Raw genomic sequence first — 25,684 nt, 5'->3', positions numbered from 1 at the left:
CACTTGCAAATTATGTTTCTGCCATCACTTACCTTTTTCCCAATAAGCTTCTTTCGCAGAAATTCCCGGGCTTCAAACATATAGGGAATGTCATAGAGGGGACGCAGTTTCTTGTTCTTATCCTTAAAGCAAAATAAAATACCGCATCAGGAATGGGAAAACAAAGCAAAAACTGACACATGAACACAGCTAAGAGTGCGAGATAATGACAACACACCTGAAATATGCTCTAGCTCCCAGTATCACAAATATTGAATAATTGCTAGATATACAGTAAACGATTAACAAAGTATTTGGTTAAATGCTTTACAGGGAACAAGACCATCTTTTTCCAAATGACAGGCCCAAAAATAAGCAATGGAATGTTTACACAACTGGAAACAACCTAAATGTTCATCAACAGGGAAAGAGCTATATAAACTGCAGTATAGAAGCAGCTTACTGAGTATTAGCGTCCTTCTAATATTTACAGATATACTATAAATCTCATTCTATTACTCTGTAAGCCTTTATTAAGCACCTACCAACTATTAGCCTCAGACAAAGCACTATGTAAATGTATGTTATACTCTTGGATGTAAAATCCTTGTAACCTAACAATAACAGAAGAAATCCTGCAGATATGAAGTAACACAAAGCAGTTCTGAATAAGTGCTAAATTATGTGATATAGACTAGGGACTAAGTGCTATTAGGATTCATGGAACTAGAAAGAAGTAATCAGGAGATGTTTCATTGACAAGGTGGGACTTAACATGAGTTTGCAGGATAGAAAAAACTAGAAAGAAAATTAGAGTTGGGGGGAAAAAAGACAAGCAAAAGGAGGGAGGCAGGAATAAACAGTATTTCAGCACACAAATACACAGCCAATCCCTTCATTATTTCTTGGGGCCCAGACTTCCCCCAAAAGAGGGGCTCTGAGCAGTATAACTGAGATGATGAGAGAGGGTCTGGATGAAGGCAACAGAACTGGGAATTGACAGGAACTTAAAAGCTAGGAGAATCTCTTTAAAAAAATAAATTAATAGGTGACTGACAAGGGAGTGGATAGAGGGGATAAAAGCAAAGGAACCCGAGAAGTTTGCAGTCAGGGGGAGGACAGCGTATGGAGGACTAGAGCTTGTGTACAAGAAATTGGGAGATGTTGGCTAAATTGGTTGGTATGATTAATGTCTCTCCCGCTAGCTCCTAAGTTGCATGAGAACAGAGACCCTGTCCTTTTCTGTTGTCCTTTGTGATCCCAGACCCAAGTATACAGTACTCCCTCATAGTATAAACTCAAATACTTGGATGTACTACCACAAAAGAAAAATGCAGAATAATATACAAGAGCAAGTATGCTAGAAGGACAGGACTGCATGAACAGATATTGGGGGGGGGGGGAATCAGAAAAAAAGGAGAAAATTAAGCCATAACCCCTAACCTAGATGCACACCATTGCTTCCCCATCCTGTATGATTAGCTCACCTGGCCTCAACTTTGCTTTGCCATCTTTTACACACCTGACACAAGATCTCTATATAATTCATTCTATACTTAAAGTATTCAAATTATGTTTTCTTAAATAGCCAACTACTCTCAAATAAAGAACATTTATCATTTTAATACCCCCATATTTAAAGTAATACTAATGACAATTCTGAGGTCAAGGGCATCGAAATAGAGGTTTCCTCCTAGACCCAAAGCAAGCCTTGGTGTCCAAAACACATCATTTAAACATTTCAATTCACTGATATCACCAAGACTGTGCATAATTATTTGAGTTCAAGCTTCACATTCACCATCCACCTGTCTTCTAATTTCTCTGGCTTAAAAAAAATAAATAAAGGCAGCAGCACCATTCTCATGCTCTTCAAAGAACTTAAGGCACCTTTAGAACTGAAGGTGAATCTTTATCCTTTCTCAGAGTTGATGCGTGGGAATCTCCACACTCTGAACAGGAGCAACTGGGATTTCCAAACTCTGATCAAAGTCATGGGGAACCATGATCACTGCCTAATAAGTGAAGTACGGCCCGAAACATGAAAATCTTTAAAGAAATAACAAAGTTTTCCTTAACAAGGAAAATGGGACAAATAAGAGCTGCCTGGCTAGAGGGAGTGCTGGCCAACATAAGGGCAGATGTATAGGATTATGGATATTTTATAAGCATCCAGGCAGCCAGATGAAAATAGTGGGTCACTACTGAGGAGCCCTACAATAGTTATAATGACACTAATGATAGTGTAAGAATGCCTGCTAGACAGAAGATGCTAGGTGCCAGTAATGGACAGGATTTTTAATAAAGACAAATATCAACGGTTACCAGAATCAGCCATCAGGAATAAGGAAGTCCCAATGTATTCATATTCCCCTAGCAATACAGGGCAATCTATTCATAGAGAGGAGCTGTGTGATTCACTAAGTGAACAATGTTTTTTTAAATGAATTGAACAAAATACTTGACATTTCCCTTACACAGCCTTATGATGTGCCACAGAACCTGATATCAGAACCTTACCCTATTTATTCTGAAACACCACAGAGGTTTAAGGCAATGTCACTTGTTTGGAACTCCAAAACAAGGAATGGTAAGAAATAGTTTCAATAGGCATTCAGATGAAGATCATGGGATGAGATACAGCTAAATGTGTGAACACGGCAGTGTGAACAAGAAAGATGCTCGACAGGACTGGGCCAAGCCAAGATACTCTCAAAAGAAGGAAAGAAAATAAATAGTATACCAAACATTCCGACAGAAAAACAGGGTGACTTGAGTCTGATTATATGTCTCTCATGAAGCTCGGAAAGAACTAATAGCACGAGCAGAAAACAAGATACCACAAGTGAAAACAGAGTCATTTTGTTACTCTAACCCTGAAGATCTAGTAGCTATTGACATGTGCAAACACCTTACAAGAGAGATATTAGAAGTCCCTAAGAAACTACAAAATAAAAGCAATTCCTGCAAATTACCAGGTACATAAAAGCCTTTGAAATCTCTAAGAGGCAATTGAGGTATGGAATGTATTCTGAGAAAACAAGACTTTAGCTGAATCTTGCCTGCTAAAAAGGACTACCTAGTTTAGATTCTAATCTACATGGAAATACTTTAAAATTAAAAATAGAAAAGAATGCTTGATTTATCTGGTGGGCGGATAATACACAAACCAATATGTGCTGTAATCACTGTTCATCCTGAGAAGTGACATTGTATGTAGGCCCTGCAATGACTCACTTTAGAGATAACTTCAATCATCTTTACCTCTCCTTGGTTTGGGAAGGAGGCCCAATCTCAGCATCTAAAAGGCATGCCTGGCTTTTTATTTATTTATTTTTTTGAACAGGAGCTTATCATGCCAAAATGAGGTCTCTGTTTAATGCTCATCTGGAGGGAATGGAAGGGACTCCTAATCAAGGTCTTATTCTCAACTCCGTTTCAGGCCAAATTTAATCTAGCCCATCTAGCAGCCAAAAAACTGTAGCCAAAAAATTTACTGGACCCTAGGATCCTGCAGGATTTCTTAAAACAAGGCTGAATAAACACAAACTATGAAAACATTGATGAATGTGGCTTCACTAAAATTTTAAGCAGTTCTTTACTGAAAAAGCATCATGAACAAACTGACAGGCCAAAGCACACACTCAGTAGCTGATAAGTGAAACAAGATAAAGACAAGGCAGAACAGGATAAGAGAGAACTGGAGCACTGAGCCACAGCTGTAAACTTCTCAGTGAGGCCTACCCTGATCACATTATATTTCAGCAAAGACTCAAAGGAGGTATGGGATGTAGTCATCTAGAGACAGGCAGAGAGGACAGCCAATGCAAAAGCCTTGAGTTAGGAGATGACTGGTGGGTTCAAGGAACAGCAGAGACATCACTGTGGCTACAGCTGAGTCCCAGAGGGGAGAACAACAGACAAAGTCACACATCTGACTTAACATCTGAAGGAATTACTTTGGTCAATGTGCTGAGAACAGACACCACAGCAAGGAAGAGAGAGAACAAAGGGAGACTAATTAGGAGATTATGGCATTAATCTGGGTGGGAAATGATGTTAGATTACATCAAGGAAGAGCAGTGAAGGGGTAAGAAGTGGTCAGAATCTGGGAATATTCTGAAAGTAGATAGATGAAATGTGAGATGAGAAAACAGGGAGAAATCAAGCATGACTCCAAGGTTTTTTTTATCTGAGCAAATGGAATAATAGGTGGGGTCATCACCTGAGATGAGGAAGGCCACAGGTAGAGGCAGGTGGGTGAGATCAGGAGTTTGGTTACGGGCCTGCTAAACTCTCAAGTGGAGGTTTTGAGTAGGCAGTGTGGAGTTTGGAAGAAAGCTCTGAGCTGGTAATTTACATTTGGGAGTGGTGGGCATATAGGTGGTATTTAAACCTACGAGATTGAAAAGGACAGAGGACTGAGGCATTATAACATTGAAAGGTAAGGAATAAGAGACGGAATGTATAAAAGGAGACTGAGAAGGAGCAATCAGTGATCTCAGCAGGAGGAAACAACCAATGTTATGTCCTGGAAGCCAAGGAAAGAAAGTGAATTGAGGAGGGAAAGACCAACTGTGTCCAATGCACAAGGCAAGGTGAATGAGCTGAGGACTAAGATCCGCTTGTTGGATCAAGCTAAGTGAGGGTCGGCCGTAACTTGGCAACATTAATTTTGGTGGAGCAGTAGGGGCAAGAGCCTGACTGGAACTAGGAACAGGAAGAGGAGAAGTGGAGAAAGTGAGTACATACGATACTTCAGAAAGTTCTGCTACAAAATACCAAGAGATTATGTGGCAGCTGGCAGAGGAAGCAAGGTGAAGAGAAGGGGCTTTGGTTTTTGGTTTCAGAGGGGTGAAATAACAGGCAAAGGTCCTGTGGAAAGCAAATAAGTGATAATGCAGACGGAAGAGGACAGAACTGTTAATGCATAGGTAAGGAGGGGGTGGCTTTCCATAGGAGCTCCAATAATTCACCTTTAGGTGTGTGGATGCAGGTACTGTTAGGTGGGTACACGTGGTAGTGAGTTGCTGGAAGTTCTCTCGTTACTTTGATTTACTCAGTAAAGGAAGGAAGAACAAATCAGTAAGATAAACTATCTAAGAGAAAAATTGGCCAAGAGGTACGAACAGGCATTTCACAAAAGAACTGCAGCTGGACATCAAGTGTATAAAAAAAGGTATCACTTCATTAATAATCAGGGCAATGTAAGCTGAGATACTATAGGACATCCAATATATTGTCAAATTTTAAAAATGAGGATGAGGGGAAATAGGTGTGCTGTAACCACCGATGGGAATATAAAATGGTTCAAACACTGTGGCACGTTCACATGGCGCTACTCGGCATCATCTGGTTAAGGCTGAAGATATGCATCACTATACCTAGGCAATTCTACTTACAGGAGGGTATATACCCCAGAGAGGTCTCACTCATGCAAGACAAGGACCACAATGCTCATGGTAACGATGTAAAATTTACGGTCGGCTCTGTACAGTCATAGAGCAGAACAGAGAGCAGTGAGTCTGAGAGCAATGCAATAAATGAACAAATCTGAAAAACAACACTGAGCAGGAAAACAAGCTGTAGAATGATAATGATTTAAACACAGACTAAAAAAAGACACAAGCAACACTATTCCTAGAGCTATGTAAATAGCCAAAGTATAAAAATACCTAGAAACGAAAGTCAATGGTTAGTTAACTGATGCAGGATGGGCAAAGAAAGAAACAGAATGGGAAAGAAATGGGGTCAAGGATGAGTCCACAGGGACTTTCAACTTCATCTGCAAGCTTGTCTCTTTAAAAGAGGATCTGAAGCAAATGTGGTACAATAAGAAATGTTTGTTCTGTACCATTCTATAACGTTGGGGTTTTTTAAATCAAAAAAATGTTTAGGGATAGGAAACCGCCAAACCTTGTTTGGCCAACCTTTCCCTTGGCTCACAATGTCTCATACTTTTATTTCTCTCAGAGGCAAAATAACCTGCCATTCTTTTCCTCACAAGAAATGCATGAAATTCCTTTTTCCTTCCCTCAAAATGATTTTCTTTCATAGATGTATCTTTCCATGAAGCAGAAGGGAATAATTTAACTACCAACATGCTCTCAAATAACCAGGGTCAAAAACAAGTTTGATTTTTTTTTTTAAAGGAGGCTTGAAATATATTAAAAGTAGCCAAGCAGAATTATACTCTACAGAGATCTTAAAACAGACTGCTGAATTAAAATAAGAACAGACACAATCAGATTTAAATGGATAAAATTTCAAACAGTAAATGGACCAGTCCCAGTTGCCCTGCCACACAAGCTATGTTAATAAACAAAGGCTTCAATTTCCATCTGAATTATAGACTTAAAATAGGAACATTACCACATGCCCTGGGCATATTTACAATCAAGGACTGTTCAAGTCCCTTGGCAGCCAGGAGACACAATCCACGGGGATATCCACTATTTATTATCCTTAACATACACAATAGCACATTTTTATAAAAGGCAGATCTAACTAGATAGAAATCTATAGTCAGCAGCTGGGGAAAGGTTCAAAATCGTAACCACCTTGGCCAAATGGAAGATATCTTGCACCACTATACCTATAGGACCACACACAGAAGATTCATATACCCAAACACTCCCCAGGAGTTGTTTCAAAGAAAAAGACACTTTCCCTTTATTTCCCAATTAGCTCTTATTTCTTCCTCCTAAAAACCTCTCTCTTAAAGGTAAATAGGGTCTATTAAAGAGACAAGGTCTGGGAAAGTCCCAAATTCACAACAATGAAATATACTTCAGACATATCTCCAAGGAGGCAAAGGAGAACGGTAAATAAAAACAAATCAAATTGAAAAAATATTTTTTTAAACCTGAGATGTGATTATAAAAATTCACAAGTGTGGGCTTCGCTGGTGGCGCAGTGGTTGAGGGTCCGCCTGCCGATGCAGGGGACACGGGTTCAGGCCCCGGTCCGGGAGCATCCCACATGCCACGGAGCGGCTGGGCCCGTGAGCCATGGCCGCTGAGCCTGCGCGTCTGGAGCCTGTGCTCCACAACGGGAGAGGCTGCAACAGTGAGAGGCCCGCGTACCGTAAAAAAGAAAAGAAAAGAAAAGAATTCACAAGTGTGAGAATGGAAGAGGGCTGGACTTTGAACCCTGTGCTTATGCAAGATACTTGGCCCCTGAAGTGCCTTGCTGCTTTTATAGAACCCTTAGTTTACTACACTTCTCTCATACTCTGCGGACCCACTGTTTCTACAACCGCCCACTCTTCATCAGACCTAGGGAAACACTCGGGTCTGCTTCTTAGAGTGTTCAATCCATTATGAAATGGATTATGATCCCCAATTACAGCAAGGAAAGTGAGGCTTACAGTTAAGTAACGTGCCTCACTTCTTGTTAACAAGCAGAGCAGGGATTCTGATCCCAGCTATCCCAGGGGCTGAAGCGGGGGGGTGGGGGGGGGCCGGGCGGTTGGGTGCCCGCGGCGGGTGGCAGACACTACCCCCTCCTGGCTTCCTAGTGCCAAAAGGCAGTCATCTCCTGTCAGTAGTCGTCAGGTTTAGTGTGGGAGCTTGTAAACATGCAGACTTTCGGGCCACATCAGGTATTCTGATTCTGCAGGTCTGGGGTCATGTCCCCAATTCTGTATTTTTAATAAGTAGCGAGAAGGACTGTGGGCCACACTTTGAGAAACGCTGTGGAGCGCCTTTTGAGCACTTTGGACCCACTTAAACCAACGGAAATAGAAGAAAAGGGACTCCAAAGGTTTAAAGAGTCACAAAGCAACACAGAGGAGCTTGATAAACATCAAAGTGGCTAAATAAGTAGGCAAGTAAGTAAATACCTGGGGAACTCTCTTTCTGCACATGTAGCTGGAGGTAACTTGAAATACTCCTTAAAAGTCTTTACAGCTAAGACAATTGGGAACATTCTAGTAACGGTGGGAAAACAAGATTACCAAATATTTCTCTACCTGCCCATGCCAGGGAACAGCAGGACAGGCACACCCTCCCCTCACCCCCCCACCCCCAGACACCAGTGGTCTAGACCTACACTAGCCACAGTGACAGCAGAGGAAGTGGCAAGCCCTAGAAATTACCAATCTTCTGGCAACTTGCCAGGAGGAGCCGGGTTCTGCAGTATCCAAAGAGGGAAAGAAGGAAAGCAGATTTCGGCAGCCTCACGTCCTTGAAGGGACTCGTCTGTCATCTACGGTGTATAGTGCAGGATTACGTTCCAAAGGAACTCGCTCTTCCCCAAATCAAAGTACCTTTTCAAGACCATCATGCAAGTGGGAAAGTATCTGTCTCTGGAGATTGTTCTCCTACTCAATTACATCAGCCAACTAAGAGCACTTGCAGAAGTTCTTGCTATTTACTGCTCAGATGCAGTGAGGACGGGCGAGGAAGGGGACAGCAGGAGGAGGCCAAACATTAGGTCTTTTCACCCCCCCAAGACCCTGGGTCAAGACTTTAAAGAATACTTTTAAGGCTCTAAGGGCTCCAAAACCATTATCCAAGGCACCACATGGGGTGCCTGCACTTAGCTACAAATTCTTCTGCAGGCATAGGGTCTGCCCCTCACAGATCTCAAGGCAAAAGAAGGTGAAGGCTCCCAAGTAAGAAGCGATGCAACCAGCAGCAAATGGGCTCCAAGCCCAAGAAGAAAAGGGAAAGTGAGAAAGCCCTCAGGGCCCCACCTCATCTTCTTTTCCCAGCGCGGGGACAAAAACTCTCCCCGACCCAGTGCTCTGAAAATAAAGATCCGCTCCAAGGGTGAGTGAAGCCTGTGCCACCTTTCCTGGAGGAATGGTGAGGATGCGGCCGGTAAAGAGTGGGATAATGAGACAAAAAGGGCATCGAATCCTTGAAGAGAACAAAGCTCAAGTTCAGCACTCCCGAAGTTAGACAAAAAGAGCCGTCCTGGACATGAAATCAAACATTCCTCAAGCATTTGATGGCAACAAATGATCAAGAGTAAGTGGGCAGCTTGCTGTCATCCAGAGAACAGAGGCCTAGGTTCTCGACAATGATTCTGGCACCAGCAGCTCCTGCCTGCCAGCTTGCCTCAGTTTCCTTCCAAGAATCAGCAAGTTAAGAATTACCTGCTATTATATTAATACATAACTTCGCAGTGAAAACCCATGCAAAAAATGACTTGAAAATCCTGTAAAAATCAGGAAGGGACTAAATATATTAGTGCAAAATCAGGCAACTCTTAAGTTTACATTCCAGGACTATTTCAGGTAATATGAACCCCATGGGGAAAAAACAGATCTACATGTGTTACTAAGAAACAAAGCTACTTAGCTAAGTTTTACAACATCTAATATGGATGTTAACGAGAGCTAAAATATCAAGAGACAGAAGAGATAAACCGAAGTTACAGCACTAATCACTTTCTGCCTCAAGTTACTATCATTTAATTACTTCTTGTAGGTCTTACCTTTCCTACCAGCCCACAGGAGGGAGTATTTGTGAGAGGAAAAAAGAGCTTAATAATAACTGTGAAGTGCCTAGTATAGTGCCATGTTCACAGAAAATGCCAACACGCAGAGAGAATAAAACGGGGAATGCAAAAAGCCCTAGCTAAAAGATTTTTTTTTTTTAACTCAAACTGCACTTCTGATTAGGGGAATAAGTGGAACTGGTCAGTATATAAAAAGAACTTTCAAAGAGATGGAGGAGGCAACATCACTGTGGATCCATATCACATTAGTAATGAATGTCTCATACAGCACCAGGTGAATGTGAACTATTTCTAATATCTCTACCTTATGGCAACTTTCACCAGACATGATTCTATACTACACAAAGGTAAGTATATTCCTGAATAATGATTAAAAAGATTCTAGACTAGATATCTCACTGTACAACCATAAAATCTAGGTTCTTTGTAAGCAGTGATGCAAAAGCAGTACTCCTGGCAGTTTCAATGTGTTATGTTAGAAAAAAAACCCAATTTTACAATATCTAAATAATTAGTGTTTTCTTTTGACCTGGCCAAAACTTTAAGGCAATCCTCTTCTCGCTACAAATTTGACGTAATGAATTCAATTACTTGTGACCTTTGAAGTAACACACTCGCAAATCTATTAGCTAATAGTTATCCTTACCGAACATATATAATAATTCAAGTAAAGCTGAACTGATACTGTTAAAAAAAAAAATCAAGTTTGAGAGTTCAACACTAAATAAAATGATAGTAAGCTACAATATAAAAAGGGATAATTCCATTAATGTGGACTCCAAAGTACCAGCATCCCACCTCCCTAAAAAATTCACGAATTTGAGATGATACTAAGCCTAAATTGCCGGGGTAGTATTTTTTGTGGTTAAGAAGAAAGAAAAGGATAGTGAAAGATTGCGCAGCCCTTCCTTTGTCCTCAAAAGGCTGGTCTGTGACAATACTAAAGGTGTGAAGTTTTGCTGAATGACGCACCCTTCACATGCTGCTCAAATGAGCAAACGAAGCTGAGAAGAAATAAAAATAGTGTCTCTCTATTAAGGCCTCTTTCTACAGAGCTAATAGTTCTGAAGATTCGTGCAAACGCGAATTAATGTTAACATGGGAAACACCTTCATTGGGAAGAACACAAAAAAATCTACAAATAAGAAACCAGAATTTAAAAGCAGAAGGGAAAATGGGGGTCTTCAAGGACGAGAGCAGGCCTGGGGGTCTGCAGGGTCATGGAAAGTCGCAGGGACTGGCATATCTCAACTGGCTCTGCCCCTCTGCAACTTCTTTCCTTTTCACTGGAAGCTCATAATTAACCAGTTGGCCCCAAATCTTGTTTTCTAGTAATGGAGAAATCGTCTCCCACATTTCTCACCCTTCATCCCCAGGCTAAAAATGGAGATCCAGTGCCCTCAGAAGAGACAACTCCGTTACTTAAAGTACAGGCTGCAAGCCAGATGAAATCCATCCAGCACGGTGACGTGCCACCGGCCCTCCCACAGTTCTAGAAGAGGAGGAAGGCTCCGGAGGAAAAGAAAACAAACCTCTTGCAATAGGAAGGTAATTTTCTCTGTAACAGACAGCAGGCTCGGGTGAGCCCATTCAGAAAAGAATACCATTTTGTTAGAGAAATGCTTCTTTGTGAATGCCTTCCCTTCTCCACCGTATTAAAAAATAATAATTATTATTAAAAGTTTCTTCCTGGAACAACACAGAAGGGAAAATGATGCTGGGTGTGACACCATTATTTAGCTGGTGCCAGTGGAACCTCCAATTGAGCCAGATTTCCAGTCAAATTTGAGCAATAAATCGTGGTGCATTTCAGAAGCACAGGACTGAATTATGTAAGCGCACAGCTTAGGCCTCCCTTTAGACACTGAGATCCTGCCTTGCCAGCTACATCACTCCAAGGTCTAAATCAGGCTGCCAGGTCTACTGCCACATATTTTATCTACAAAATTTAAAGTACTCTCAGCCTGTGTTTAAATACTCAGCAAAACGGGGCCTGTACTTTCTTAGGACAGATATCATTCTAACCCTACAAAGATGACTCTTGTACTGTACAGTCTGTCATCAATCAGAAAAATATAGCATCTATCACCAACTACCACCATGAAGAAGTATGGGCAAATGAAATTACCAGAATTGTGAACAGCACAGACATTCAGAGGCAGCACCCAGGTGGCAAGGCAACGTCATTATACATACATGGCGTGGCTTGGCTGACGGCAGAAACGGACCTTGACAAGGCTGAATCCAGACCCGGTGGAGGCTGCTCCCGGGAAAGAGACTAGCCCTCCACCCACATGAAAGAAACATACTCAGGAATGTGTTTTGTGACAGTTGTTGGCACCTAGTGAACAAGCAGACAAGTGACCAGATCTCCAGAACAGCCAGGTAAAGTTCAGAGGCAGGAGGCGTGAGCAGGGGGCATCTCGCCCTGCACCAGTGGGTGGTACCCACAGCTCTTCATCTCTGTGAGGAAGGACAGGGTACCTGAGACCAGGGCCTCGGTCTGTGACAAGGCAGTTTTAGCTCCTGCTTTACGTAATGTCACTTTAATTGTGCCTGTTTAACAATGTTTTTAGGTCAATCACGTCACCATCCCGTTTTGATAACCACACACTTTCCTCGCCTATAGCTGGCCTTCCGACCTAACCCCCTTAAAACAAAAGGCTGTCCCTCTACCTTAAATTTCTATGCTTCATATTATTTCTAATCCCCACAGCAACCAATAAAGCTGGAACTATTAGCTCTTCTCAACTGAGAAGTTAGGTGTCCAGAGAAAAAACATGCCCAACATAACATCATGCCAGAGCAAAAGACCCCAAAAGAGCCCAGGCTAGTATTTCTCTACCACCTGCCTCCCAACCACTGAGGTAGCAGGAACTGCCATCACGCACAGGCTTTTCACTCCCATCCGGTTCCACAGGCACCTCCCACACAGACCTGAAAGGGTCAGTTCACTTCAGCACGGAATGCAGGCCTACCCAAGGCCACCAGCTCCTGAGAAGCTCAAGGAGATTAACTAAGTTGGACACACTATTTGTGCCAGTTATGAAGCTACTGTCACTCAGTTTTAAACCTAGCCTTTTTAAAATTCCACTTTGTGGTGCCGGGGTGGGAAAACTGCCAACCACATTTCTGCTTTGCCAGCTGGTTCCCTGCTAGGCTCTGCCAATAGGGGATGTTAAAGGGAGAATGGACAGGAAGAAAAAGGGACAAACTCTTTCCTATTCCAGTCAGCTTCTCCACAGCAATTCTTCTTCTTCTCAGCAATGGCAGCTTGTTCCAGTAGCGCCAATGGATTCCAGCTTGCAGTTTTCCCAACACGCCCAGAAACAGTCTCAACACACCTCCCTCAGAGTCACCAGAACCAATCAACTGGTAGCCCCTCCTGGGAGGCCTGGGGCCCAGCTCCAGGGAGTTACTCTTCCCCCCTTCATCGGCTCAACAGAGATCTGAGGCCCACTCGGCCCATCCCCCAAATGCTGAAGTTTTCATATCTCAATCTCTTATTGAAAGAGATTACCCAGAGGTTGTAGCTGTGTCGTGTGGTTAAAACCTCCATTTGACCCTGACCTCAGGGTTCTCTTTTTACCTTTTTAGTATTTCCATACCTGATTAATAATTCCTTATGTAAAGTCGTCTCTGTTAAAACAACTGCTGTGGTTTCTTGACCTGCCACTGTGGCCAAAAGCACTTCTCTATGTAACTAGACAAAATTTGTAACCATTAGAGAGGAACACTCCAACTTTCTTGATAATCAACTGTCTCCTGAGAGAATACTGCCTCTTACCTATTCCAGATACCTCTATACCTGGCCAATCCCAATATAGCAGGATTACCTACAATGTAAAATGTGCACCAAAAAAAAAAACAAAACAAGAAAAATGGTTGGAGTGCACATGAAGAGCTTCCACAGTTAAAATAGTTGATGAAGAGTAATGCGTGAGTATTTAATGGCTGGTAGCACAAGCATCACACTAGAGTAAAGGGAAGACTTCCAAGCCAGGAGCTGTCGAATCCACAGAGTCTACAAGATTAAGAATTTAAGCAGTAAGAGAACAATGTACCCTAATTTTTTTTCCAATATTTTGCTAGACTCTCATGAGTAGTGAATCATTTTGTGATTTTAAAGACCAACCATAACAGGTGTATATTCGTGGTTTAAGTTGGGATCACAGTAAAGACAGAAAATTAAAACCTTACCTGTGTCCATACTGTGGACACAGTTACCATACTGTGTGAAGAAGCACATACACACAATGTGAGGGTTAGTGGGGATGGCCAAACTCACAAGAACACCAATGAAATGTCATTTTTCTACTATAGCCAGATGGAAAAATGAGATAAATAACACCAGATTTGCTATTACATAGTTTATCATGCAATGTTGCTAGATGAATTCTAGAAACTTCTCTTAAGCCAATTGTGAAAAAAAGTGGAGCTAAATGGTTACCAGAGACTGAGGGGAAGGGGAAAAGGAATTGATTAATGGGTACAGGGCTTCAGTTCTGCAAGATGAAGTAGTTTTGGAGATTTGTCTCACAATAATGGGAATATCTTAAACACTTCTGAATCATACAATTAAATGGTTAAGAATGTAAATTTTATGTTATGTGTTTTTTAACCACAAGGAAGAAAAAAGTGGAACTCATTCAAGGTAATATTCTGATTTAATTTGGGAGAAGCCATGGCATGTTAACAAATTCAAAACCAAAATAAACATGAGAATTTTCTGATATGAATCCTAACCTTTTGTTGGCTACAAAAAGGTATTAATTATGGAGATAATCAAACATGCTAGCCCACTTCTGATCCCAACCACTATATTCCAAATTGTTTCCTTCCCGAACAAGCCCCATAACCGAATCTTCTACTCCCCTTTTTACGTTATTCCAGTGCCTGGATGTGACTGCAATCTCAATGCTAAACACTTTGCTTACTAAAATGCCAAACGTGGGCTTCCCTGGTGGCGCAGTGGTGAAGAATCCGCCTGCCAATGCAGGGGACACGGGTTCGAGCCCTGGTCCGGGAAGATCCCACATGCCATGGAGCAACTAAACCCGTGTGCCATAACTACTCACCCTGCGCTCTGGAGCCCGTAAGCCACAACTACTGAGCCCAAGTGCCACAACTACTGATGCCTGCGTGTCTAGAGCCCATGCTCCACAAGAGAAGCCACCGCAGTGAGAAGCCTGCACACCACAACGAAGAGTAGCCCCTGCTCACCGCAACTAGAGAAAGCCCTGCACGCAGCAACGAAGACCCAACTCAGCCAAAAGTAAATAAATAAATTTATTTTTAAAAAATAAATCTATTTAAAATAATAAATAAATAAAATGCCAAGCGTTCTGCAAGGCCATACTCAAATGCCACCCACCATCCTCAGGAAACCTTCTGAGCTCTCTAATCAAATATCCCGTCTTCTCTCTTGGTTCATCTGGCCCAAGTCAGTATACATGTGTCTTATATCTCATAGGTGATTTGAAACTATTTAAGCTTAAAAACAGCATCTGACTCATATTTTTAATCCCACTGTACTCATTTGATCCTCAACAGAATTCAACAGTCAGCAAATGTAATATTTTTGTTACGGATGAAGGAAAAGAGGCTCAGTGTAATTTAGACTAAAGTTCACAACAGCAGAAAATGGCAGGGGCAAAAATTGAACTCTAATTTAACCAACTCCGAAATCCATGGCCACTGGATTCTATTACAAGGCATCTAAGGACCCTATGATGCCTCTCCAGCTTAAAGCAAGAGAGAAGTCATTTTCTTCTTCCCAGTAATAAGCTCTTTGTACTACAGGCGTAGAGTTCACATGCAAAAAGAAAAGGGAAACCAGTTTCATCCTGAGCACTCCCTACAAAGCCCCCTGCCCCCAATGGAGATGTGCACAAGGTGACCTCCTCACCCGGCACCCCAGCTCTGCCTCACCCCTAGGTGACAGGGATGCTGGTGGCTCCTAACGAATGTTGCTGAATGTGAGAAAATTATCCAGGGTCACTGCTAATGAGAAGACAGAACACCTTGCCACTTAGCTACAGAATGTTCACCTAATAAATCTTACAGATTTGAACACAACCCAAGACCAGGAGGTTACTGGAAAAGACAAACAAAGTATTTGGAACCAGCAGCTTAAAAATCCACATCCCCACTGCCATACTTCCAAAAAATAAGGTATAATGCATACAGTTTGTTATCCGTACTAATCAGAAATAAAAGGCTGTAAGTAAAAACAAAACAAAAATCACCTAATATTTCCTTCTGAACAGTTTAACGGTAATATATGGTCACTTATTCTACCCAGGACATTCCTCTTTTTTCCTTGATTTAGCTTTATTGATCTAATTTTAATCAAGGACAAGTGTACAGCAAAGGATAAAGGGTCAACAACCCAAATGCAGTGGGGAAACAAGAGAAAAACATTCTAGTTCAACAAATGGATCCGCTTATTAATGGGCCTAGAAGTCCTATCACGGCCATGTGACACAGAGAATTAGGCACTGTGGAAGATCAACCTGCATGCTCTTTTTTAATTGCGGTACACTATATTTCCTTAAAGACAAATACACTTTTTGCAGGATGGGATGCTGCCCAACACACCCGAACCGTAGATGTTTAGGTTATAATTAAATATGGAAACAATACCATTATGTAGGATATTCACTACTGTGTTGAGAACTGGAAAATCCCCTTATTTTATCTGCGAAAAATTTCAGTTAGTTTTCTTACACTAATTATGAACTAAGATTTAATCAGACAGGAATAGGCTCAAGTTAATGCACGTATAATTTATGAATTTTTTAAAAAGATTTACCAATCGATTTGAGTGTAACTAAGGGTTATGTTTAAGCGTCTTAAGTGAATTAATATACTGACAGTTGATGGCACTATAAATCTACCATTAGCAGCAGGTCACTGCAGGTCATTTCTTGTCAGCAGTGTACTGGCCTAGCACACAGAACCCAGTAGAGCACCGGAGAGAGAAACAGAGGGATGGACTGCTGGGGAGGGGAGAGGTGGCTTGAGCTAGAAAGAAGTCTTTCTGCATTAAAGTATGAAAACAGCATCACATGCCAGTCGCTGGAAAAATCGTCCCTGCTCTCCAGAGAGAAAAAAACCTCAAAAGGAGAAGCTTGATATACAAACCACAAAATTACAGGACTGGTAAAGAAATACAAGGTGCTGTTAAGAATGGAGAAATTGAAGCGCCTCAACTCTTCAAAAGGTCAGCTATGCTTCATGAGGAGATGAGATGTGAGCTGAGTCTTGAAGGATGACCAACTGCTACAGAGATGTGCCAAAGTGTGGCCCATTTGGGCAAGTAAGAAGTGGCGGTGGAAACACAAAGGGAAAACGAAAAAGGAAAAGAGGTAGGAGAATCAGGCAACCAAGGAACCAAGGGAGAATGGAGTTGAAGAAGAGAAGACAGAGTCAGCACATTCAAAGCGGTCACAATAAGGACAGAAACGTGCCCACTCAAGATGGCAATAACTTCAGCAAGAGCAATTTCAGTCAGTTTTAGCAGGCTGAATAGTTGATAAAATGGGGGTGGTTAGGGTACACTAATCTTTCAGGAAAGAGTGGTCACCAAAAGAAGGAAGCCAAGGGAGAACACCAGATTTAGTCCCAGTAAATAAGTGAAAATCATCTTTATTGGATGATTTAATAAATTAAAGGTGAGGGGAAGGACAGAGGGTTGACATAATTTTCATCATATAAAGATCTGATTATGAATGATTCATAAATATTCTACTTCCTATCCTTCTAATTACAAACTGTATGATCTGAGAACTACGTATTTATCTCCAACAGGAAATTAAACTTATTCATCTCTGTAGCCCCCAGCTCCTAGGACGGGGTCTGACATATGGTACACATTCAATTAATGTTTGTTGAATGAAATTACTTTATCTCTCTGGGCTTCATTTTCCTCCTGTTAGAAAAGGGGGGGGAAAAGTGGCTGGGGATAAATGCTAAATGTTCCTTCTATCTCTAAATGCCCATCAGTCTGTAAATGTTACATAAAATGGATCAGTTCCCTATGATTCCTTGAAATTTTGCCATGTTTTAACATTCACATTCAAGTAAGGCATGAGAACATCAAAGCTGCATCCATCCACCTAAAAATGAAAATCTATGGTATTCTTAAGATCCTCCTTTGAGGTGGAAATATCTTCACCAAATCAGGTCACAGAAAGGAAATAGAAGATGATCTCTTTAGAAAATGTTTTGATGAGTCTCTTTCGTCCTCCCCTCCCTCAAGGTCACTGTCAGTCTCCAAAGATATGGGCAGTACTTGGAAACCTTAAAAATGTAAAAGAAACCTTTTAAAGTTCATTTTTAAAAATTCAAAAGTAATAAATCTGCAATTGTGTAAATGTCTTATTTCTTCTAGGCCTAAGCTGTTTAAGTTTTAATCCAAATTGGGAGCTAGGAAGCAGGAAAGAACAGAGAGAAGGAAAATAAATGAAGCCCCAAATTTCAGAGTAGAGATGCCCCTGGGATCTGCAGACAGATAATAGAAATACTTGTGAGACATGAAAACATCAACACTAATCAACAGCACTCAAATGAATAACCAATTTCCCATTATTATCAAGAAAGCCATACAGCCTTAAAAATCAGAAGGCAATTATGTCTGCTATTACTGTGAAATGCCAGATAGAACCAGACTCTGAGGAGAGGATGACTCAAACCTGTGGCCCACCTCGCCACCATCGCGTGCGCGCACGTGTGTGTGTGTGTGTGTGTGTGTGTGTGTGTGTGTGTGTAGGGGGGCGGGGGAGGGGGGTTAGCAGCTGTAGTTAAGACAAAGGTATTGATTCATCATCATCGCCACACCCTACAACCCTAAGTCCACTGGCCCCTCAGATCTCTCCAGTCTTTTCTAGAACTTCCATTCAACCTGCAAAATCAGAATTTAAATATAAAATAATAGGACCTCATCCACATGAATTCTGAACACATGGGACAGATAATTTAATCTAGCCTAATCCACAGGAAATATTTAGATTACAGGCTTTAGCGATAAAGTTTTGGCCTGAGACTATTTCCAAAGAAATCAGAATTAATCCCCAAGTGGTGATGTGTTCATACTTGGTAAACTAACACTTTGTCCTGTCCGCATTTAGTTGACTATTCTGTTGATGGATCCAAACTAAAATCAAGTAGAACTGTTTAAAAGTTACTGCAGGGGAAAAAAAAAAATCCCAATGTAACAGAATACTAGTGATTATTCATGGTTTTAAAAGACTCTCCTCTCTATATTAAGAACTTAAAAAATCGTTTTACAGTTATTCTCCCAGTGCTTCTGCAACATAAATTGATTTACCAATCATCAATTTTATTTGCAGCATTCCAGAAAAATTATAATGAGGAGCTATACCTTTTCCCTTTGTGTTTCCAATGCCTTTAAACTATGTCTTTGTAAAGTTAAGATTATCGTTATTTAATTTAGCACCAGTAAAGCTAAACTGTTCAAAAAGAGAGGATATAAGGGATGAAGAAAACATTAATGGCTTTAATTTTTTATCCCATTTTTCAACAGCTTTATACAGCGTTCAATGGTAACATATCATCCCTCACCATTCTACACCAAGATTATAACCTAAGAATTATGAGTGGCAGGGTAGAGGATTCAGTAGAAAGGGTTCCAGCGAGCAGATGGACGCATGACAAGGAAGGGAAGCTTACTGTGTATACCAGAGGCACCCTCGCAAAGATATGGTGGAGAAACTATAAGCAAATATGCAAATTTTGGCCTATCATAAAGGGGAATCTTATTCAGACAACCCATATGGGTTATGTATGATATTTATCCATTTAATCACTCCAACATTCCTTGTAGTTTGCATATGCTCATACTTTTCTAAGAAAAAATAAACAAGCAGTTAAGAAACCTACAGCAAAGGATGAAAGTAAAGCCAAAAATAGATCAAAGAAAACGCAGAAAGGAAAGAGATCCATCCACAGTCCTTGAATTGAAGAGGGGCTGTTACCATAAATCCAGATCTCCATGGTTTATTTTAACTCTTGTGCAAGTCCCCGTACTACAAAACCAGCAGGATATATGGTTAACAAAGGGTGGGCAGAGAAATTGTTCCAAATGAGATTTTAAGTGAGTCATGCTCCGTAACCCAGACAATTTCATTTACTTATCTAACTGAACAATGTATTTTTTCCAAGAAGCCATTAAGAAGACATTGCATATGCCTAAAATACAGTGATCATTTTAAAATGAAATTCAAGACAAAATGATATGGGTATGAAACAGAATATCCTTTACAGCTGCAGCTTGACCAAATTTAGCCTCAAAATTTTAAATTGAAATGTGATGAAACCTTGGGTCTTGAAGTATAATCAAAGGAGGCAAACATTAGAGAAGGAGGAAAAAACAACTGATGTCAACAAATCACAAAACACTGGTGTGCCCCAGGCTTCAAGAAGCGTCCTGAAAATGTCCCTACCGTTTTTTAAAGACATCTTTCCTAATGCAAGTAGATGTGAAAGTACAAACAAAACTGTTTTATTTTCTTCTGTACATGCTTAGAAAGAAGAAAGACAAGAGGAAGGTCCTGGGACTAAATAAACATGCTGCATAGCTTGGATTATTAAGGCAGCCAGATCTGCAATTTCAGTACCACCTAAATTCAATGATCTGTGCCACGAGTCAGATAATAGACAAATTTAAGTATCTAATACATATTGTTCTTAAACACTATCCAGTCAGCCACCATTAAATATCACTTTGCTAGCCTGTAAAATTGATATTTCATATCTAGGGAGTGTACAATGGATAACTTGGGAATGCATTCAAGGCTTTGGACACACATTTAAGGTTTTACAAATAAACATTAAAAATCAATTCAACAGCAAGAATGCTAACTAAATTTCATGACTATCGAACGTCTAGCAATTACAGTTACCCAGAAAGATACTGACTTGTTAAATTACTTTCAGGCCAAAAGGCTTCGATGGCTCAAGTTCCCCAGTGGCCACCATGGATGATATTTCTTAAAGAATGTCACCTCACCACTGATAAACTTATATAAAGGATTGTCTTTTTTTCCTCTTTGAAGAGCATGCATCAGAACACACAAGATGAATCAGTATCATTTCTGTCTCTGTATAATCAGGAACCAACTCACAAAATTCAAGTAGTCATTGAACAATCTTGGGGAGGGCTTCACGTCTCACCGGTTTCCTCAGTGCTGTTCATCTTCCAATTAGTTTCCCCTCTGACTAACCCTTTCCTCCCTTCCACTGGTCAATTACAATGCCCTCCTTTAAGTCAGCCCCCTTGCATGACTACCAGATTTCTTCAGTTCTTTCCATTCTCACACTGCACTTCCAATAGTCTACATTTCAATAAACAGAACCTTTAAAAATTTTTCCTGCTTCGTTCCCATCCTCACATTTCCAGCCTTTCTGTCAATTTCACTACATACACGAGAGACTCAAAAACACAAGTCTGTAAAACTAGGGCTTGTGGTGAAGTTTTCCCCAGTTTTCAAAAAACGAAAAAAGGGGGATAGCAATAAGTCTGAATTTGACCAAATTTATTGTAAATTATTCCAGATTGAAGGACTGTTTATTATTCTTAAAAATACGTGTTACACACACACACACACACACATATTACGTTTTGGGAATTAGTTTTTCATTCTTTTAAGGAATAATAATGTCAGAAGAGGTGAGGCACTTTTCTCAAGTTTTAAAACTGCAAGGATGAGTTAGTGTTCCAGAGAGAGAGACACACAAGATAAGCAGTAGGAAAGAATGGAGAGTTCAAAAAGGAGGTAAATGCTGCATAAGGAGGCAGGAGAAAGTTCAGCCAGGGTGCTTGCCAGGCAGAAGTGTTAACCTCTAGAATAGAGGAACGAAGAGAACTTTCTGGGAAGGGGACAGACGTGTTTGGAATTTTACAAAGACCACCTGAGCAGCAGTGTGGAAAGACAGACTGAAGAGAGTGATATTTGAAACTGGGGCCCAAAAGCTTGTGCAATGGTCAAGACAAAGATTGAAAACTTCAACAGCAGGGGGAGGAGGAGTTTTGAGACAGTATTCTAAAGCTTGAATCAGTTAATATGTATAAAGTGCCTAGGTCACTACAATATGACCCATACATAGAAACTCAAGTCAGTACCTTTCTGTTCACTTTGTTTTCCTTATACCTAGGAATACCATCTGGATATGGTATAAAATAGCCATATCTTTCATTAGCCATAAATACCTGAGAACCCAAGGTTTCAGTTTAACATGTTTCCTCTCCATACAACCAAAAAGGCAAAATAAAATAACTGGTGTTTGTGCCCACCTTCATGAAAACTAATTATCCAAATCCAAACTACAGTCATGTTATGACATGACTAAAGTCATAACCAAACCAGGGAAAATTTAAGAAGTCTTCAAGGCAGAGCATAAAAAGATCTGGGCACAGTAGGTGCTCAATAAATACTTCATGACTGAGGATAAATTACTCTCATGAAATATCACATAAAGCAAAACAGCAAGGAGAGGCTCGGGCGAAGTCCAAGTTCACCTACTACAAGAGTCCCCAGGAACATACAAGTATGCTTGGCCTACTACCACTCTCTTTAGAGGTGGTAACCTTGATGATGAACATGTTAAGAGCACTCAACCTCTCTAATAAGTACAAGCATATAAAAGCTAAAAATGGAAGGAAACTCATCTCCTTACGACACCAAACAACTGTGCTTATAGCTGCTGTTAGCCTGTTAACACAAACATTCACCAGGGGAAAAGGAGAATCACAACATTCTGCTGATCACTGTCTGATGACCAGTATCTTGTCAGTCAATGAGGAGAAGAAACCAGTTCCTTTGGGCAAAAATTGTTCATATCTAATAAGGCTTCAAAAAATCTAAGAAGGTTGAAGTAGATAGAATAAGGATATTGGAAAGGTTAGGTAACAGCTGTCAGACTTCACTTCTATAACAGCAGGCACATCTGCTTCAACGTCTGCTGGGAACAGTAACTCTACATATGTACTGGAAAGTGCTTCATGTGGGCCTCAGAAGGTGAGGTGATAACTGCCCTTTAAAGGAAAGAGAGCCAGAATTGATATCCCTCCCCAGTTTTCGATGAGCAGGGGCTTACCACCAGTCCCCATACCTCAGCAATATCTTTGTTGAATTAAACAAGGAAATTACTGTATAGTAATTACATGTACATTACTATACTGCCCCAATGGGTCTCTTTCCTATTTAGCGAAAGCAGAAACTCTGAAGTCAAAAAGAGGAAGATAATGCCTCATCTGCTAGACAGTTCTAGTCCTCCGCATTTCCACAGCAAGTAAATATTATATAGCAGTTGAAAAAGTCAGCGAACATGTTCACTGGCACTCCTCGGAGGTAGGGCAGACACTGCCCCTCCAGCTACACAAATGGTCAGAAGCCCCACTGTGCACAACCCACGATCATACCTGGTTTGCATAGGAGCAGTGGTCCAGGGGGCGTTTTAGTTACATTTTCTAACTTCCATACAACCTTAAGGACCTAATAGGCTGACTGAATTACGACTCTTGTCAAATTAAAAATCAGTACTTGGTACGGTAGCCAATTAAGTTCTATTTTCAGCAAACTAACAACCCATATCTGCCCCAAAGGATTGTAACCTATGACAGAATGAGGTTTAAATAGAAAAATAAGCATCTTTAAACAGCTCAGAGAGCTTAACCTCAAAGGAGCTGCATATCTCACCTGAAGACCAATACCATATCAGAATGCAGGCACAAGAGTGCAGGCCCATGTCAGGATGCAGGGTCCTAGTATTGGTTTTCAAACTCATATACATCTGTCACAAAAACTACTACTCTGATTAAGATCCTTCTAAATTAACTTCTCTTTTCCCCCTGGAAAACAATCAGACCCCAATGGTAATCATTCTCAACAACCATAAAGGAGGTGAGTGTGTTTAAATTAATCTCCCTGGCCTGGGAAAGGCAATCAAGAAACAACAGGAGGGCTTCCCTGGTGGCGCAGTGGTTGAGAGTCCGCCTGCCGATGCAGGGGACACGGGTTCGTGCCCCGGTCCAGTAAGATCCCACATGCCGCGGAGCGGCTAGGCCCAGTGAGCCATGGCCGCTGAGCCTGCGTGTCCGGAGCCTGTGCTCCACAATGGGAGAAGCCACAACAGTGAGAGGCCCGCGTACCGCAAAAAAAAAAAAAAAAAAAAAAGAAACAACAGGAAATCAGACAGGTAAATAAGGTATTGACTGTTACTTAGGATCCTGCCAGGCAGGGCATGAAACTATTCTCTGCCTCCTTGACAAAAGATGTGCGGCCTTGAGGAGACACAGATATCATAGCTTGATCACAAAGATACCTGAAAGAAACTGGTAAGAGTTTTGTGGGAACTTGTCTTAAGTGGAAATGGGAATCTGGACTTGGCTCTGCAAATAATTCTCTAATTTCAGTATCTTGGGTTTCCCCTCTATGAAATGGTTATTGTGAATAATCCTGGTAATTATCATCATGTATTTTATAAGATTACAAATCTAAACATACTTTGAATATTTTCATAATTATTAGAATGACATTTCATTATGATTTTTTTTTTTTTTTTTGCGATACGCGGGCCTCTCACCGTTACGGCCTCTCCCGTTGCGGAGCACAGGCTCCGGACGCGCAGGCCCAGCGGCCATGGCCCACGGGCCCAGCCACTCCGCGGCACGCGGGATCCTCCCGGACCGGGGCACGAACCCACGTCCCCCGCATCGGCAGGCGGACCCTCAACCACTGCGCCACCAGGGAAGCCCTCATTATGATTTCTTTTACTTTAATTATTAGTAAGAGAAAGGAAAGCTCTATCTAATATATAAGCATCTGGCTAATTTGCTCTATGGCTAGCCAAAAGTCATTCCTGGGATAAACAGAAGGACTTATAAGTCAAATCATGAAACAAGGTTCCGACTCCGATTTCTATTCCAAATGAAAACTTCAGAAGAACAAGTTTTCTTCCTTTCTTAATTCCTATGGAACCACAAATGCTGCTATTCCTTCTGCCCCAGCAACTTGGTATAACTGGAATGAGTTACAATTAAAAAGGAAATTAAATATCATAGGCAGTAATAAACCAGCTTCCATTTTTCTTGATGTATAGTTCAATTATATTAATTAGTATAATGAAGGAGGAAGAAGGCAGAATCATTGCCACATGGTATAAGCAAGTTTCATTAAGAACCACCTACCTCACTTATGAGGAATGTATAGAAATGTAAGTGCAGAAGCATTGTTTCTATGGGGACCTAATCAGTCTAATCATTTTCACGAATTATAAGCCATAGAATCACAGGGCCTGTGGGTTGGAAGGGAACTTAAAAGTGTACCTCTAGCCTCCTATGCACTGTCAAATCCCCTCCACAATATTCCTACCATCTGGTTATTCAGCTCATGTGTCAAGGCCTTCAATGAAACGAAACTAACTTCCTGGGACAGCCCACTCTCTCTCTCACTGAACACCTTTCTTAGAAAGTTCTTTTTTCATATTAAGCTAAAATGTTTCCCTGTAATTGGTTCTAGTTTTACTCCTTAATGTCCAACTCACTGCTGTTCTGGCAAAATCTTCCGTGGGTGGGACTATCCCCTCTAGCACTTTTGGCCCCCTACCCAGTAAAAGTGTCCCCCAGTGATGCACACCAAGGCAATGTGTGTACACATTTCCAACTTCCCACCATTAATAACCACCGTAAAAGTATTACAGAAAGGAACTCTGGAAATTTAGGCCACATCATGGGACTTTAGAAGTTTGGCCCTTTTCGCCAGGAAATGGGGAGCTTTTTAAAAAGTTGAGGATAAGGAGAGTGACAGAATCAGAGGTATGTTTCAGGAAGATTAACATAGCAGCCATATATAGAACTGGATTAGAGGGGGGACAACTGGAGAGAAGGAGGCCAGGTAGGAGGCCATTACAGTGGTAGAGGAAAGATGTAATTAGGACCAGAACTACTCACAAGGTGTTCTGGTCAACAGCACACTGTCCAAACCAATTTTAAATGACTCCAATCACCACGTAGCCCTAGTCTTCATGATGTATGCTACCGTAATGCGTCACTACCATGCAAGTCAGAGAACAGTCTTCATGTGCTGCAACAATCCCCCCCATGGTGTGAAGCTAAGGGTTTTTTGCATAGACTATTTAATATGCAAGTATGCAGGTGGGTACCCTGCCTTATTACATATGGGCTAATTAGGAAGCACATTATTTGTAAGGCATT

General features: G+C 41.1%; 1 protein-coding gene across 1 annotated transcript in view; it reads right to left on the bottom strand.

Annotated features, from left to right (window-relative positions):
• The window catches only part of SND1 (staphylococcal nuclease and tudor domain containing 1), a 417,946-nt gene that overhangs the window by 262,016 nt on the left and 130,246 nt on the right, over positions 1-25,684 (bottom strand). Inside the window, exon 11 of the mRNA XM_060020832.1 lies at positions 33-122. Within this exon, the coding sequence (XP_059876815.1) occupies positions 33-122 (90 nt within the window). The remainder of the gene's footprint in view (positions 1-32; positions 123-25,684) is intronic.

This window comes from Delphinus delphis, chromosome 9, assembly GCF_949987515.2.
Source record: "Delphinus delphis chromosome 9, mDelDel1.2, whole genome shotgun sequence".
NCBI lineage: Eukaryota > Metazoa > Chordata > Mammalia > Artiodactyla > Delphinidae > Delphinus > Delphinus delphis.
Note: the sequence above shows the minus strand (reverse complement) of the source record. Positions and strands in the feature narration are given on the sequence as shown.